The sequence below is a fragment of the Saccopteryx leptura genome, chromosome 1 (assembly GCF_036850995.1).
Source record: "Saccopteryx leptura isolate mSacLep1 chromosome 1, mSacLep1_pri_phased_curated, whole genome shotgun sequence".
NCBI lineage: Eukaryota > Metazoa > Chordata > Mammalia > Chiroptera > Emballonuridae > Saccopteryx > Saccopteryx leptura.
Window position 1 is genome coordinate 392,011,421 of NC_089503.1, and position 17,386 is coordinate 392,028,806.

The 17,386-nt window shown below is 57.1% G+C and overlaps 1 protein-coding gene across 2 annotated transcripts in view; it reads left to right on the plus strand.

Annotated features, from left to right (window-relative positions):
• The first annotated feature begins 7,560 nt into the window (after window positions 1-7,560).
• Window positions 7,561-17,386, plus strand: part of GABBR1 (gamma-aminobutyric acid type B receptor subunit 1) — a 35,663-nt gene continuing 25,837 nt past the window's right edge. The window contains exons 1-8 of one of the 2 annotated variants that reach the window (XM_066359979.1): window positions 7,561-7,673; window positions 8,085-8,178; window positions 8,847-9,050; window positions 9,790-9,975; window positions 11,271-11,291; window positions 12,701-12,861; window positions 16,223-16,357; window positions 17,155-17,325. In XM_066359979.1, the coding sequence (XP_066216076.1) occupies window positions 8,085-8,178; window positions 8,847-9,050; window positions 9,790-9,975; window positions 11,271-11,291; window positions 12,701-12,861; window positions 16,223-16,357; window positions 17,155-17,325 (972 nt within the window). In that variant the 5' untranslated portion in view covers window positions 7,561-7,673. The remainder of the gene's footprint in view (window positions 7,674-8,084; window positions 8,179-8,846; window positions 9,051-9,789; window positions 9,976-11,270; window positions 11,292-12,700; window positions 12,862-16,222; window positions 16,358-17,154; window positions 17,326-17,386) is intronic. The other variant, XM_066359980.1, reaches the window with a different exon arrangement.

The window sequence follows — 17,386 nt, forward strand, 5'->3', positions numbered from 1 at the left end:
GTCCGATGCTCTATCATTGTACCACCACCTGGTCAGGCCAAAGTCAAATCATTTTCTATCACCCCCTTTTTACTCTCTCCCCTCCCACATCACCCACTCTCCCTAGCAACCACTTCACCATTATCTATCTCTGCGAGACTCAGTTTTGTAGCCTACCTATGTGTGAAGTCATATAGTGCTACCAGGCAGTGGCACAGTGGACAGAGCATCGGCCTGGGACACTGAGGACCCAGGTTCAAAATCCCAAGGTCGCCAGCTTGAGCGCAGACTCAACCAGCTTGAGCGTGGGTCCTCAGCTTGAGCATGGGGTCATAGACTGTTATAAAGTAATGTTCCGGCCTGACCAGGTGGTGGCGTAGTGGATAGAGCATTGGACTGGGATGTGGAAGGACCCAGGTTTGAGACCCTGAGGTCTCCAGCTTGAGTGCGGGCTCATCTGGCTTGAGCAAAAAGCTCACCAGCTTGGACCCAGGGTCGCTGGCTCCAGCAAGGGGTTACTCAGTCTGCTGAAGGCACGCGGTCAAGGCACATATGAGAAAGCAATCAATGAACAACTAAGGTGTTGCAACGAAAAACTAATGATGCTTCTCGTCTCTCTCCATTCCTGTCTGTCTATCCCTCTTTCTGACTCTGTCTCTGTAAAAAAAAATAAAAAAAATAAAAAATAAAATGCCGGTCTAAAGTAACGTTCTGCCGGGTTTACACAGAGATACCAAGTCCAAATGAATTTTAAGGAGTTTTATTAAAAGGAGATTTATTAATATGTCGGCTGCATATGACTAACACAGGGCATAGCTGACCCAAATCATGCGCGCTGTGCACAGCCCTGAGGCAGGTTATATACCTTTGATCACACGGGTTGGTGGGAAAAGGGGGAGGGGAGACATGACATAATTCATTAGCAAGCTTATAATATTGTTCTATACGATTTATAAAAATAATCCTGTGAGGTCGGTGGGCAATGGGGAAAGGTCACGTGAGGAACCAGACCTGGGAACTCTGGCTGGAACTGCCCACACCCATGTGCGCCAAAAGAAACTTCCCAGGAGTCCTTTGGAAAAGAGCGACTCTCTGCCAGCCAATGAAATTTCACCTTGTCATATTAACTCGACCACCCTAGGGACCCTTTAAACTTCCCCCACGTGGGTCACCCATGCAACTTCCCTGGCCCGTGTCCCCCGAACCAGAGGACATCCTCCGGGACGCGCTGTACTCAATAAAGCTTTTGCTATTCCAAACTTCGTGGCTACGCCCTTCCTTCTTCCTCGGCGGGGAAAATACCTTACAATTCCTATATATGAAAACTTACAAGGTAACAGAATGGCAAAAAAATGTTGTTCTACATATTAAAAGCTATTCCCAAATTTTCCAGTGTCCATTTGCCATTCCTTTGTTTAGGGGAACATACCTCCATCGCACATTTTTCAGGAGGGGAGGGGTGGTTTCCCTGGTGCCAGGGGATCAATGCCCGAGAATGGCTCGTCAAATAGAAAAAGGTTTTCTCAATCTCGCTCTTCCTGCACCTGGCTGGCTATTTACCTGCTTCCTCACAGGTGTGGGGGAGGGAGGGAATCCAATCTCCTTCTCTCTTCATTTACAACACAATGCTGTCGGCCATCCTGAGTTGGTGCAAATCACACAAGTATAAAAATTATTTTTACAAAAGCTCTCTGTATGCTTAGCCTAAATTATAAAATGTCCTTTAAGCTTCCTGGTAAAAAGGGGTTTCCTACACAGTATGTCTCTGCAAGCTAGGAAACTTTCACATTTCTTTCTCTTTATTCTCTACAGCAGTGATCCCCAACCTTTTTTGGGCCACGGACCGGTTTAATGTCAGAAAATATTTTTACGGACTGGCCTTTAGGGTGGGACGGATAAATGTATCATGTGACCGAGACAAGCGTCAAGAGTGAGTCTTAGACGGATGTAACAAAGGGAATCTGGTCATTTCTTTTTCTTTTTTTAAAAAATATTTTATTTATTGATTTTTAGAGAGAGGAGAGAGAGAGAGAGAGAAGGGGGAGGAGCAGGAAGCATCAACTCCCATATGAGCCTTAACCGGGCAAGCCTGGGGTTTCGAACCGGCAACCTCAGCGTTTCCAGGTTGACGCTTTATTCACTGTGCCACCACAGGTCAGGCTGGTCATTTCTTAAAAATAAAACATCGTTCGCCTGACCTGTGGTGGCACAGTGAATAAAGCGTCAACCTGGAAACGCTGAGGTTGCCGGTTCAAAACCTTAGGCTTGCCTGGTTGAGGCACATATGGGAGTTGATGCTTCCTGCTCCTCTCCCCTTCTTTCTTTCTCTCTCTCTCCCTCTCTCCCCTCTCTATAATGAATAAATAAAATCTAAAGGAAAAAAAAAGAAAAGAAAAAAAGAAAAAAATAAATAAAACATCGTTCAGACTTAAATATAAATAAAACGGAAATAATGTAAGTTATTTATTCTTTCTCTGCGGACCGGTACAAAATGGCCCACGGACTGGTACTGGTCTGCGGCCTGGGGGTTGGGGACCACTGCTCTACAGGAAGGAGAGGACAAGAAACCTGACTTTTTCTCCTAAAACATTAATATTAATTTTTCAATTCTTCGGTACCTTACCACAAGACATGATCAAATAACTGAGTTCATTGGCATCAAACCAGTATTATATGAAAAAACAAGTTTTTTTTGAGTGAGGGTGTGAGAGAGGAAGGAAAGGAGAGACAGGATGCGAAGCATCAACTTGTAGTTGCTTTCACTTTAGTGGTGCGTTGATTGATTGCTTCTCATATGTGCCTTGACCAGGGCCAAGCCAGTGTCCCCTTTCTCAAGCCAACTAGCTTAGGCTTTTCATGCCAGTGACCTTTGGGTTCAGGCTGGTGAGCTTTGGGGCCATGTGGACAATTCCCTGCTCAAGGCACTGACCCCATGCCGACCAGCCTGCGCTCAGAGCCAGTGACCTCAGAGCAGAGCTTCAAACCAATGACCTCACATTCTGGGTTGATGCTTTATCCACTGCACCATCACCGGGAAGGCATATGAAATCTTAAAGAATCTCCTTTTAAAAAGAAGAAAGGACAAAAATATGAATAATAAAATGGTAATAAATACACATCTATCTGAGGAACCACTGCGCCACCTCACCCGCAGGTGTTGTCAAGTACCAAAAGCTACAGAATCGATATTAATATTTTAGGAGGCTTAAAGAACATTTTATTAATTTGGGTTAAGGTGTGCAGAGAAATTGTGAGAATAGTCTCTGTACTGTGTGATTGGCATAACCAGGATGGCCCCTTGGCATTGTATTGTAAATGCAAAGGGGAGGAAAACATGGATCCCCTGACATTCCACCACACCTGTGGGGAAAGGGGTGAATGGCTAGCTAGGTGCAGGGAGAGAAAAGCCAAAATAAACCTTTTCTTATAGCAATGAGCCATTTGCGGGCCTTTGTCCCCACGGAAACTACCTCTCCCATATGAATGCATATAGTTGATGTGTGTGACTCTGGACAGAGATGGCGGATAAACATTAGAAAATATAGAAATGTCTTTTAATATGTAAAGAGACATCTTTCTATCATTGTGTTGACTTGTAAATTTTGTTTTCTCCAAAATGATGTATGGCTTGCAAATTGAACATGGTCCTATCATGTTAAAGGGCATATGACTATAACCAATAGTGGTAAAGGGCACCTAATTGCAATTTTTGCTTCTGTACTTCCTGATTGCAAAACTATAAAAACTAAGTAGAACAAAGGGCCGGCGCGCCCTCTCCCTCAGATTTCTGTCGGAGTTGCCACTGCTTGGCCAAGCTAGACAATAAAGCTCTGGTGTAGAATCGAGGGATTTTGTTCGTATCTTCAATGTTTTGAGTCCCTCCGGATTAAGCTTAACAATCAACAATTGAGTCTAAGAAAGAAAATAACTAAACAAGCAGAACAGAAAGGGACTCATAGATACAGAGAACACGTTGACAGTTGACAGCTGGGAGGAGGTTGGGGGGTGAATGAGAAAGGTGAAGCGAGCCTGACCAGGTGGTGGCGCAGTGGATAGAGCGTCGGACTGGGATGCGGAAGACCCAGGTTCTAGACCCTGAGATCACCAGCTTGAGCGCAGGTTCATCTAGTTTGAGCAAAGCTCATCATCAGCTTGGACCCAAGGTCGCTGGCTCGAGCAAGGGGTCACTCGGTCTGCTGAAGGCCCGTGGTCAAGGCACATAGAAAGCAATCAATGCACAACTAAGGTGTCACAACGAAACACTGATGATTGATGCTTCTCATCTCTCCATTCCTGTCTGTCTGTCCCTGTCTATCCCTCTCTGACTCTCTGTCCCTGTATTAAGAAAAAAAAAAGCCCTGGCCGGTTGGCTCAGCGGTAGAGCGTCGGCCTAGCATGCGGAGGACCCGGGTTTGATTCCCGGCCAGGGCACACAGGAGAAGCGCCCATCTGCTTCTCCACCCCTCCACCGCGCTTTCCTCTCTGTCTCTCTCTTCTCCTCCCGCAGCCAAGGCTCCATTGGAGCAAAGATGGCCCAGGCGCTGGGGATGGCTCCTTGGCCTCTGCCCCAGGCGCTAGAGTGGCTCTGGTCGCGACATGGCGACACCCAGGATGGGCAGAGCATCGCCCCCTGGTGGGCAGAGCGTCGCCCCATGGTGGACGTGCCAGGTGGATCCGGTCGGGCGCATGCGGGAGTCTGTCTGACTGTCTCTACCTGTTTCCAGCTTCAGAAAAATGAAAAAAAAAAAAAAAGTGAAGGGATTAAGAAGTACAAATTGATTGTTAAAGAATAGTCACAAGAATGTACAGTATAGCACAGGGAACACCGTCAACAATAGTCTAATATTCTAATAACTATGTATGGTGTCAGATGTACTGGAATGGTTTTTTAGTAAGTTATGTAATGTCTACACGCTGGGGTGTACATCTGAAACTAATGAAGTATGTAAACTGTAATTGAAAAATTAAAAAGTGATTAAAAAGAAATCTGAGCCGTTTGTATTATAAATATGATTGGAGCCTCTATCCACACCCTCAGATGCCTCTGTCCACATGAGCAGATGTTTTTACATGCCTAGAAAGGTTTAAGGAAACCCAAAACTTAAAAGGTATATATTGTAGCTTGACCAGGCGGTGGCGAGGTGGATAGAGCATCAGACTGGGATGCAGAGGACCCAGGTTTGAAACCCCCGAGGTTGCCGGCTTGAGCGCGGGGTCACTGGCTTGAGCCCAAGGTCACTGGCTTGAGCAAGGGGTCACTAGCTCTGCTGTAGTCCTGCCGCCCTGGGTCAAGGCACATATGAGAAAGCAATCAATAAACAACTAAGGAGCTGCAATGAAGAATTGATGATTCTCAGCTCTCTCCCTTCCTGTCTGTCCCTCTCTCTGTCTCTGTTACAAAATATATACATACATTGTAAAGGTAACATTTGTAAAACATTGGAATAAAAATTGAACAAATTTGACGAAAAAAGTTGCCCAATAATTCAGGACTGCAGAGAGACTCTTGCCAACATTTAGTTGTTCACTGATTGCTTTCTCATATGTGCCTTGACCACGGGCCATCAGCAGTCAACCCCTTGCTCGAGCCAGCAACCTTGGGTCCAAGCTGGTGAGCCTTGCTCAAACCAGATGAGCCCGCACTCAACCTGGCGACCTCGGGGTCTCGAACCTCAGTCCTCTGCATCCCAGTCCGACGCTCTATCCACTGCGCCACCGCCTGGTCAGGCTCTCGTCTATTTTCTAGCTGAGTGAGTCTCACCCCGTCCCCAGGGAACATGTACAGATGTGTGGGCTTTCTTTTAGTAATTCCAACACTGGAGGGGGGCGTAATCAGCATTCCTGGGTCGGGCAGGGATATAAGATATTCTTCAAAGCAAAGCTTTGCACAATGAAGAACTGTCCCTCACCCAGATTCTCAAATGTCCCCAAGGACATTCATGTAGGTGAAACCTGTGTTTAATTATCTGAGTCTGAAATTTAATTCAGTAAAAAAAAAAAAAAAAAAAAGGTTTTAATACACAATGAACTTTCTAGGAATGCAATTACAGTCCTGTGTAAATTTAGGGAAGATGGCTTTGCTTGGAGAGTTGCTCAACACTTCGCTACATTGTTTCATTGGTGGCAACATGCTGGAGGTAGTGGAGTCACCCACTGAGCACCTGCACCGGCTCGTGGGCAGCGTCTCCACCCGCCTGGCTCTCATCACAGCTTCTCCTGCAGTCAGGCCTCAACACGTCATAATATTGTATATGCTCTTTTACTACAAATTACTCTTTTTTCCCCCTCATTTCTCTTTATGTTACAGACAAGGAAGCACACTGGTTTTTTTAAAATCATATGTATGTAGGTAGGTCCTATTATCTATGAATTTCAAATCAGCATAGTAAGGGAGTCATTACAAAATATTTGTTATAAAAAAGGTTGAAGGCGAGAACCTCATTTCTAATCAGTCTCACAGCATTAGGCTTCTCCCCACCTCTTCCCCAGGGCTAGAAAGAAGTGGTTCCCCCCCACCCCCCAAGAAGCCCTAGGACTTCTCGCCAAAAGTCACTCCCAGGAGCTACAGAGACACCGGCACGCGCGCGCGCGCACACACACACATACACACACACCCTCCACCACTGGACCGCATTCGGCAGTAGTCTCCAGGACTGCCAAAAGGCCTGTCTCTGACACTTGCAGTTCTCACTCAGTCAAGAAATACGGACTGCCAGGCCCTGCAGGACTACAGAAGATAACGCAGGCTCCTGTCCACTTCTTGGGGGCTCTATTGTCTTTGCACAACCCTCTTCCCTTTTTTTTCTTAAACCTCCTATCTCAATTTCTCCCCTTGCCAGTGTGCCCTCGCCAGTCTTTCGCTTCCAGACCTCTCTCCAGATTCCCTTCCTGGAGCAGGCAGGTGGCAGCGCCGCTGGACCCGCGCAGCCGCTCCCGGGTCCCCCGGCTCTGCCGTCTCCACCCATCTCCAGTGGCGCTTAGGTGGCTCGGGCCTTCAGCGCGTCTCCGACCCTCCGCTCCGCTGTCTGACCCCGGCTGCTCCTTTGTCTCCTGCGCGTCCCTTCCTCCTCCTGTGGCCCTTGGACCTACGCCTCTCTCCTCTCACCCGGACCCAGAGCCGCCTCCCCTCGGAGCGACCGTCTTTTTCCACCTGCATCCCAGGCTCCCCGTCTCGGCGTCGCTCGCCCCCACCCCCGGCGTCCAGCGGCCTGGCCGTGGGTCTCCGTGGCGCGCGCGCGCGTGCGCGCACCAGCATCCCCGCTGCGCTCCCCGCGCCGTGGGCGGCGCAGGGCGGGGCCGGGGTCTGGGGCGGCTCCCGGCTCCCCGCGGTGGGAGGGAAGGGGGGAGGGGCCCTCCCCCGTCACCCCCGCTCTTCCCCCCGCCCTGTCTTCTCCCTCCCTCCCTCCCTCCTCCTTCCCTCCGCCCGGGAGCTTCCCCGGGTCCCCGGCGCCGCCTTCCTCGCTCCCGGCTCCCCGCTCCTACGGCCGCTGCCGCCCCGGGGAAGGAGAGACGGGGGTGGGGTCGGGGGGACGGAGAGAAGGCCGAGACCCTGGCTGGGCCGGAGCCCGGACTGGAGGGCCGGCGGGTCGGCAGGAGGGGAAAGGTGGAGGAGAGAGGCGGGGGAGCGGGGCGCAGCGGCCGGGCCTGGGGCCTGGAGGCCGGGGACAGCCGGGGAGCCGGGCCGGGGCGCCGAGGTAAGAGCCGGGGCCTGGAGAGCAGGGCTGGGGGCGCGGGGCGCCGGGAGGGCCGGGCTGGGGGCGCGGGGCGCCGGGAGGGCAGGGGCGGCGGGGAGGCAGGCGGGGAGCTGGGTTAGCGCGGCCGGCCGGAGAGCCGCGGGGGCCGGGGCCGAGGAGGAGGAGGAGGTGCGGAGTGCGGTCCCGGGAGGGTGGGGGGCCGGGGAGGCAGGAGGAGGGTGGGGACAGGCCCTCCCTCCCCTCCTCTCCGCCACCCGCGCGGGCTCCGCCCCCGCCTCCCTCGCGGGGCGCTCTGGTCCCCGGGCTGAGCCCGGGTCGGAGCCTCGGAGGCTAGCCGGGAGAAAGGCCGGGCCTCCGGGGCCGGGCAGTGCCGGGGGGCTCGGCGGGTCCTCACGGCCGCCCCTCCCTCAGATGCTGCTGCTGCTGCTCCTGCTGCTGCTGGCGCCGCTGGTCCTCAGCCCCCCGGGCGCGGGCGGGGCGCAGACCCCCAACGCCACCTCGGAAGGTGCCTCCTCCTGCGGCGACCTCTTCCGGCACCCCTGCGCCCTGCTCCCCCCTCCCCGGCCCTCTCTGCGACCCCGGCCGCCCCGCCCGCCTGCCCGCCTGCCCACCTGCCCACCCCTGGCTGCCTTCCTGGCACCCCGCAGCGCCGCACCAGGCCGCCTTCCTGTGTGTGGCCCGGGTCGCCGCCTCGCCCCAGCCGTCCCGGCTCCACGTCGCTGACCCAGTTCTGCCCTTGCCAGGGTTCTGTGTGGCTCCCCGGTGGCCTCGGAAGGCCCGTCTCATCTCATCCTGACTCAAAACTCAAACGCCCTCCTTTCCAGCCGTTTCTCCCCCAGCTCCCTCGCCCACCACACCCCTCCCGTCCCCCAAGTACTCTTCTCCTTTCCCGCCCCCCGACCACCTCTCGTCCTGTGCGCTCCCGTTAGCTTTCACTCCGGCCCGTGACTCTGTCCAGAGTGCTGGGAGCGGCACACGACTCTCTGAGCGGAGTCCTGTTCGGTACCCACCCCATCCCCGCCCTCCAGCACCCCTCTCCCCGCCCCGCGGTCCCCCACCTGCCCACTGACCACGCCCTGGCCTCTCCGTCTCCGCTGCTGACTCTGCCTTTTCTCTCCCCCCGCCCCACCCCACCATTTCCTCTCTTTACTCCTTCCTGGCTCGCCCCCTCAGGTTGCCAGATCATACACCCGCCCTGGGAAGGGGGCATCCGGTACCGCGGCCTGACCCGGGACCAGGTGAAGGCCATCAGCTTCCTGCCTGTGGACTATGAGATTGAGTATGTCTGCCGGGGGGAGCGCGAGGTGGTGGGGCCCAAGGTGCGCAAGTGTCTGGCAAACGGCTCCTGGACAGACATGGACACGCCCAGCCGATGTGGTGAGTAGCCTTCCGAGGGCCTCTCCCTTCCTCGAGCCCCTTCCTCTTCCTGCCTCGAGCTTAGCATCGTTTGCAAACCAGCCGCTTCCAACCCAGGGCCGCTGCATCACAAATGCGTTTGTTGTGAGTGACCGTGTGCAGGGGGAGGCCGTCAAAGGGGGCAGCCTGCCCATTCCATTTCATCCTTCCTTCATTAAAGCCACTGGCCATGGATAAAATAGCCTGATTATTCATTTTGTGAGTCGTTCCCTTCAAGGGTGATCTGTGCCCCATGATGCCAAAAAAAATATTCTGAAATGATTTCATCGCCTTTCCGAACACCTCTGTCCGAGAAACAGAAGCCGGTGTCACCTTAGAGGAAGTCAGCTAGAATAAGAAAGGCAAATCTGACTGTGCATCTGAAAGTCACTTCCATCCACCCATCTCAGAGCCAGAGAGCCGCCCACTGACTGGATGTGCGAGAGCTCCATCTTGGGTCTCTGCATGGCAATGCCGCTTCCTCTCCTCTCCTCTCCTCTCCTCTCTGTGGGAATGTGTGTGGAGGCTTCCAGGGCCAAGGGGGGCCTGGCAGCTGAGAGGCCAGCCCTGTTTACACGGACTTCCTACACTGTAGGGTGCTGTGGGCCCAAACCCAAGGCTGAGCCTTCTGCTAAGCTGAGGGCAAGGAGCTTTCTCCAACCTGCCTCTCTCTCTCTCTCTCTCTCTCTCTCTCTCTCTCTCTCTCCTCCTCTCTCCACAGTCCGAATCTGCTCCAAGTCTTATTTGATGCTGGAAAATGGGAAGGTGTTCTTGACGGGTGGGGACCTCCCAGCCCTGGACGGAGCTCGGGTGGACTTTCGGTGTGACCCTGACTTCCATCTGGTGGGCGGCTCCCGGAGTGTCTGTAGTCAGGGCCAGTGGAGCAGCCCCAAGCCCCACTGCCAGGGTGAGGGGAACAGCTGTCTGGATGCAGCCGCTGAGCACAGGCTGGGCTGGGAACGGACGGAGGGACAGGAGGGCTGCTATACAAAATGGGGGTGTGGGGGAGACGGAGGTGAAAGCCCAACTCCTTCCTCCATCCATTTGCCTCAAACTTGTTCCTGTCGTCTCCCCCCCCCCCAGTGTCCACGTCACCCATGCTGGGTGGGGGGGGGCTTTCTTTCTCTTTCTATAGCTTCTCCCCGGCTCCTGGTTCTTGAGTCTCACACGTTCCCTTTTCCATGACGAATCTCGCCGTCTCTCACCCTTCTTGAGGTCTATATATACTCCGACTTTCCCCGGCCTCAGTTCCTTCCTTTACACATAGACTTCTTCTAGAATACAGCCTTCTTCATTCATTGCATAACCAAGTCGTCGGACAGATTCAGAAATAACTCATGTCATCATACTTAGGAAAGTGGATGAGATTGGAAAGAGTATCTGGGGTGGAAAATGCCCCAGGTAAAATTTTAAAGGCTTGAAACGGGGCGGAACAGTCCGGTCATGAAGGACAGCCCAGGTGGGCAGAGGCAGCCTTTCTCTATACCTCCCGGACGACCTCCGTCATTCCCCGAGGGAGTCGGTCTTGTGTCCATCACCTTTTCTGACATCCAGTCCTGCAGATGTCCCCTCTCCTTGGGCATCCGGGGCAGCCTCCTGTCCTGGGATGATGCTTCTTTCCTTGTAGACTCTTCCAAGGACTCTCACTTTATCATTCTGCTTGTTAGGTTGTATCACTCCCTTCTGGAGATTGGTCCACCAAGGGGTGGGTTAACGGAAAGTCAGCCTTCAGCCTTCAGGGGTTCAGTTCCCCATTTACACAGCCCTTTTGTGTTCTAATCATGTGGAGGGTTCCCATAATGTCTTCACGTGGTCGTAGGTTTTTGTCAAGATCACATAAAGTGTTGTGTTTTTTTAACAGCAGTTAAAAACCAGTTGTATCTGTCAAGGTGTCCTCTCACATTTTCTCATACTGAGGCCCCAGGAAACCAGGGTCCGCGCCCCTGGTCTTTAGGCGTAGGTATTTGTTTCAAGTTCTGTTGCTGCCCTGTAAAAAATAAAAGAAGACAGAAACCCAACACATCCTGACCCCCAGTCCGCCTTGCTCCCCCCTCAGGGACCCTCCCCTCCGCAAGGCAGGGTCATTCTTCAGCTCCGCCCGGGGCTGCGCAGGGACAGGTGTGGGAGGGGGCCGGGGAGGGGGCCAGGGGAGCCCGGTCGCCCGTAGTAACTCTTCTCTGATCCCGTCTTTCCTGCTGCCAGTGACTCGAACGCCACACTCAGGTGAGACGAGAAAGCCCTGACCCCTCACTCTTCACCCGCACCCCCAGGGACGCTGCCCTCGGGCGCTGGGCTCGGGGGTCCTTCTCCCGCCTCCCCCACCCCCACCCCCACCCCCGTGTGCGCCCGGCCCTCCCCTCCTCTCCCCACCTGTCTCCGCCTCCAGTCCCGGTTTTCCGCGAGGCCGCGGCCCTCCCCACCCCCCTGCTTGACTGCACTCGGCCTGCTCCCACCTGACTCCGTGCTGGGGTGGCGGGGGCAGGTTCTTTCCCTGTGGGGTTCCTTCCGACCCTCCCGGGCACCTCTCCCTGCTCGTCCCTCCCCAGGACTCCCCCGAGGGCTCGGCCAGCCCTTCCCACCCTCGCATCCCCTGACCCGGGCCTTCCTTCCATCCTCTCCCTGCTCCTGGGACAACGGCGCCCTTTCTCAGCCTTTCGTCTCCCCAGCCCTGTCCCCTGCTTCTGTCCCCATCTCTCCCCTGGGACCCCGCTGTCCCCAGAGCCGTCCGGGTCGCCCCCACCCGCACCCCGCACCCCGCACCACCCGTCGACCCCCTATGGAGGCGCTCTGGCCGGGCCCTCCCCACCCCCACCCCTCCCCCTCCGCCCACCCTGTCCTCCGGGCACGTCCCTCCCCCCCTCTGTCCTCCCCCCCCCAGTACCCCCACCCCCCTCCCTCCCTCTGCCCTCCCCCCCCAGTACCCCTTCCTCGTCCATTTCCTTCCCGGGGGGGGGGGGGCGCAGTCCCCTTCCTCCCCTCCCCACCCCCCCCCTCCGCCCACCCTGTCCTCCGGGCACGTCCCTCCCCCCCTCTGCCCCCCCCAGTACCCCTTCCTCGTCCATTTCCTTCCCGGGGGGGGGGCGCAGTCCCTCCCCTCCCCCCCTCCCCACGCGCGGCGCCGTTCCCACAGCTGCGCTCGCCTCCGTCCCCGCCCCCTCCCGGCCTCGCTCCTCGGCTCCGTCCCCCACCCGCCGCGCGCCTCCCGTGACGTCAGAGCCCCCTCCCAGCCCCTGCATCTCCCTCCTCCTCCTCCTCCCCTCGGTCGGTCGGTCGGTCAGTCCGCGAGGAGAGGAGAGTCCGCGGCGGTGGCGGTGGCGGCGGCGGTGGCGGGAGCCGCGGGCCCTTAGGGAGCCAGTCGCCCCTGCTTCCCCTCTGCCCTAGTCCCCTGCGCCCCGCAAAACCCGGGATGGAGGCGCCTCCCCGGCACCTTCTCAGCAGCCCTCCCCGGGACAAGTGTCCCCCCTGAGCCGCCTCCCTCCCTGCCATGGGTCCGGGGGCCGCCTCTCCCCGGGCGGGGTGGCCGCTGCCGCTCCTGGTGGCGATGGCGGCGGGGGTGGCTCCGGTGCTGTGGGCCTCCCACTCCCCGCATCTCCCGCGGCCTCACCCGCGGGTCCCCCCGCACCCCTCCTCAGAGCGGCGCGCGGTGTACATCGGGGCGCTGTTCCCCATGAGCGGGGGCTGGCCCGGGGGCCAGGCCTGCCAGCCCGCGGTGGAGATGGCGCTGGAAGACGTGAACAGCCGCAGGGACATCCTGCCGGACTATGAGCTCAAGCTCATCCACCACGACAGCAAGGTAGCCCCGGACATGGGGGTGGGGGGCCCGGGGGGTGGGGGTGGGGGGCCAGGGGCCGGTGGTCTCAGCCTGAGTCACTGCTGGGGTTCCAAGGGGACCCTCCCTTAGGTGACTAGCCCAAGGGCTGGAGTGCCGGAGCTTGGGGGGGAGTCTCAGGGGCTGGAGGTTCGAGATCAGGGTTGAGGGGTTCGGGGTGGTTCAGCACGTTGTTGCCAGGCAGACCCTTCTGCTCGGAGGCCCCCAGGAGCGCTCGGGTTTGGGGAAGCTGGTGATGGACTTAGGGTACAGGCTCATCTTGACCCTCTGGGAAGTAAACTAACCCTGGGGTGAGTGGGGGGACGGAGGGAATGTCAGAGGTGGCCAACCGGCTGGGATGTAAGTTCACCATGGCAACAAGGTAAATCTGGGCATCAGGTTGGAGCTGGAAGGAAGAGGGTCAGAAGGAGGAACGTTTTCAGGGACTTGAGCGCTCTAGTTTATTGATCACAAAAAAAATACACAAACCAGCAGGGTCGCCGCCGCCGTGAGCACCATCTAACTTCTCATCCTTCCACCCCCAGTTCCTGGACCGTGGGGCTAGACAGCATATTGGGGTCAGGGAGGGCTAATGATCAGGAGATGCGCAGACACTGGGAAGATGAACTGGGTTACAGGCCCACATGGGAGCCCCCTGCCCCCCACAACAGCATGAGGATGTAGAGCAGCCAGGATCCCGCAGCAGCAGAAAGGCACTGGGAGGGGTGGGGGGGGGCAAAGAGAGGGGCTGGGGCAGCAGAGACCCTCAGGGCCCCTGGAGCTCGGCCCCTGGAGCCGGCCTCTGAGTTTATCTTCTTGATCACCTCAGCCTCTGGGGCCTCTGGAGAGGCGAGAAGGGAAATGGGGGTGTAGGTTAGAGAGGTGAGGGAGAGGGCAAGGTAAGAAAATATTTGGGTCCAGGGTCCTCTAAGACTCCTTCCCCTCTCCGAAGCCCTACTTAAATAACAGGGTGTGTGGGGAAGGAAGTGTGGGGTCTCCATTTGTCTTCTCTGACAGGTGGCCCAGTGACTTAAGGGAATGGCAGAGACCAGGGGGCGGACTAAGGATTTATATTTATGCTTGAGAGCAATAATCCACACCTGGAAGCAGGTGTCGCAGGGCGGGGTTGGGGCAGCAGAGAGCACGGGACTGTTGGGAGCTTGGAGAGGGGACTTCAGGGTCCCCCCTGACACTTTCACAGGGATTCTCAAACCTCAGGGTGCATTAAGGACCCCCACGGGACTTTGTTAACTGTGCAGATTCTAACTCCTTGGTTAGGGATGAGTCCCAAGGACCCATCTGCATTTCCACCAGTAAGAACCCTGCCCTGTGGTTAACCCGCTGTGAGTGGACAGGACAGCAGGCCACAGGAAGAGTTAGGTGTTAGGGTCGGAGAGGCAGGTGGGGGAGATGGTCAGCTCACGGAAGGGTCCAGGTTAGGGGGGCAAGAAAAGTCGTTGGCTGTGAGTGGGGGGCTGGGGGGGGTGGGAGCGTGGGGAGAGACAGGAGGGATGGGTGCAGGCTTTATGGTAGGGGGTCACAGGGAGCTCAGACTCATCCCCTGTGATCGGTGAGTCCCTGGAGGTCGGTGTTGGGGAGACCTGGGGGGAGGGAGATGGAAAGGCAGGCAGGCACCCTGGAATGGGACCCCCCCTTTCCCACCTGCATCCTTGCAAGAGCAGAAGAGAGGGAGAGAGAACAGAGGAAGTGGCCTGGGGCAGGGTGGGAAGGAATTACGGGGTGGTGGAGGGGCCCTCAGGAACCCAGGGGGTGTGGAAGAGGAGACGCAGGGAGGTACAGGCGGGCACCCAGGGAGAGACCTTGGGAAGTGGGGTTCCCCTGTTTGTAGGATCTTACATGTCCTCCCAGGTCCTCCTTGTTCCTAGCCGCCTTGTTCTCCAGACAGGAAAGGGAGGGGCACCCAGGGGGCCTGTGGGGGGGCTGTGGGGGGCAGGTGGGGGGCAGGTGAGGGGTCCCAGAGGCTGGGGTAGTGCAGCCAGTTCGGACCTGAGAACCTAAAGATTCACAAAGAGGCCCAAGTGGGAGGGATGGAGAAGCTTCAAAAACCCACAGCCACTGAGCACTTGCTCCCCTTGGTGGGGGTGCGGCGTGGGGGGTGGGCGGAGGGGTCCTGGGTCTGGTGGGCCGTTGCCTCTTCAGACGCAGGCCATTCTCCCTGACTCCCCCCCCCCCCAGCTTCCCACAGTGTTCCCAAATGTCAGGCCTCAGTGGGCAGGGAGCAGGCTCTAGGGGGCCCTTCTGGATTTTCTTGAACTTGCCCCCCCACTTCGCCCTCCCCAGCCCCCTGGGCCTCCTGTCTGTGTCCCCTCTGCCCCGGCCTCCCCGCTGGCTCCATTTCTTCTCCACGGCCTGTGGGGCTCCAGCAGCCTCCGAAATGTCATCTTGCAGCAGGAGGCCGGCAGCAGGCCCTGGGGTGGGGAGCCAGTCCCTTCCTCCCCCCACGTCCCCTCCTCCCCGCCTTCCCTGACCCCTCCCGCCTGCTGCCCTGGCTTGCTTCTTTCCCATTCCCATGCCTCTCCTGCAGGCACCCCAAAAGTACCTAGTTTCCTGAGAGTCCTCCTTCTCCTCCCCAGTTCAGCCCCCCTCTTTGTTTTTCTTCAGCTCCCCCCCCCCAGTGTCTTTTTCTAATGGACCCATCAAATGTCAGGCCCAGCAGGTGGGGGGATGCTGAGCTGGACCCCCTGGTGGGCTTGTTCCTGTTCTCTCTTGTTTATCACCAGCCCGGTCTGAGGGGAGGGGTGGGAAGAGGGGAGGTGGGCAGAGGGTGTGTGCAGAGCTGAGGGAGGACTTTTCATCCAGTGGCTCCTGAGGAGGCTGTCTGGGGACTTGGGGAGAGTTTATTCATAATTCCCGCAGCCTCTTCTACACACGGATGTTTGGGGTTAGAGAAACGTGGTTAGGGATGTGTGCAATGAGTCGGAAGGAAGGAAGGAAGGAAGGGAAAGAGGGAGGGAGGGAGGGAAGGAAGGAAGGAAGGAAGAGAGGGAGGGAAGGAAGGAAGGAAGGAAGGAAGGAAGGAAGGAAGGAAGGAAGGAAGGAAGGGAGGGAGGGGTGCTGGTGTTGATACTGACTGAGGGTGTGGAGGAGCGAGTAGGGGTAAGCACGAGCTGGAAGACAGAGAGGGTGTTGGAAGGGATGAGGAGAACCTAGGAGACGGAAGATTCCAGAAAGCAGAAGACCGTGGCAGTCATGGCCAAAGGGTTTCGAGAGAGACGGGCCGTTGGGGGAAGTGACTCGGTTTCTGAGGAAAAAGAAAGGAGCAGGGGAGGCAAGGACGACAGGGATGTGGGGAGAGCCCCCCTCACCCCCCTGCACCCCCCCCCAGTGTGACCCAGGCCAAGCCACCAAGTATCTGTACGAGCTGCTCTACAACGACCCCATCAAGATCATCCTCATGCCCGGCTGCAGCTCCGTCTCCACACTCGTGGCCGAGGCCGCCAGGATGTGGAACCTCATTGTGGTGAGAGGGGCTGGGGGGGGGGTGTCAGAGGCAGGGGTATTTAAGAGGACGGCTTCCAAGGTTCAGAGCCCTTTGCAAACCTGAACTAATCGGCCTCCTAGCAACCCTGGCCTGAGCGCTGGGCACCGCAGGGAGGAACTGGCGTGGGGTCAGGGAAGGAGCATCTGAGTGTGACTCACTCTCCCAGGCGGCTGAAGTGGGACCCCCCTGGCGAGGGCGGGCAGGGTTGGAGGCAGTCTTGGGGGCTCCTGGTGGAGTCCACACGGATGATGTCCCCTTGTCGAGTGACATCGCCTGCTGCCCTATTCCTGTCCCCAGAGGCGGATGTCACAGTGGGTGCATCGGGCCCCCACTTCTGAAGGGCTCCGTAAAACCCCGACTTGACACTTTTTGTTACAGAGACAGAGAGAGGGACAGATAGGGACAGACAGACAGGAAGGGAGAGAGATGAGAAGCATCAGTTCTTTGTTGCGACACCTTAGTTGTTCTGTTCATTGATTGCTTTCTCATATGTGCCTTGACCGCGGGCCTTCAGCAGTCCTAGTAACCCCTTGCTCGAGCCAGCGACCTTGGGTCCAAGCTGGTGGGCTTTGCTCAAACCAGATGAGCCCGTGCTCAAGCTGGCGACCTCGGGGTTTCAAACCTGGGTCCTCCGTGTCCCAGTCCGACGCTGTACCCACTGCGCCACCGTCTGGTCAGGCCGACACTTTTTTCTGATGTAAGGGGCCCAATATTTTCTTCTGCCTGCGCCCCTGGGGCCTCAACCGGCCCCTGCCCGCCTCTCCGCGTGTCCACAGCTCTCCTACGGCTCCAGCTCGCCGGCCCTGTCCAACCGCCAGCGTTTCCCCACGTTCTTCCGGACCCACCCGTCAGCCACACTGCACAACCCCACCCGCGTGAAGCTTTTTGAAAAGTGGGGCTGGAAGAAGATCGCCACCATCCAGCAGACCACGGAAGTCTTCACCTCGGTGAGGAGGCGGGGCGGGCACTCGCTCCGCTCCCGTGTCCGGAGGTGGGGCGTGGAGTTCA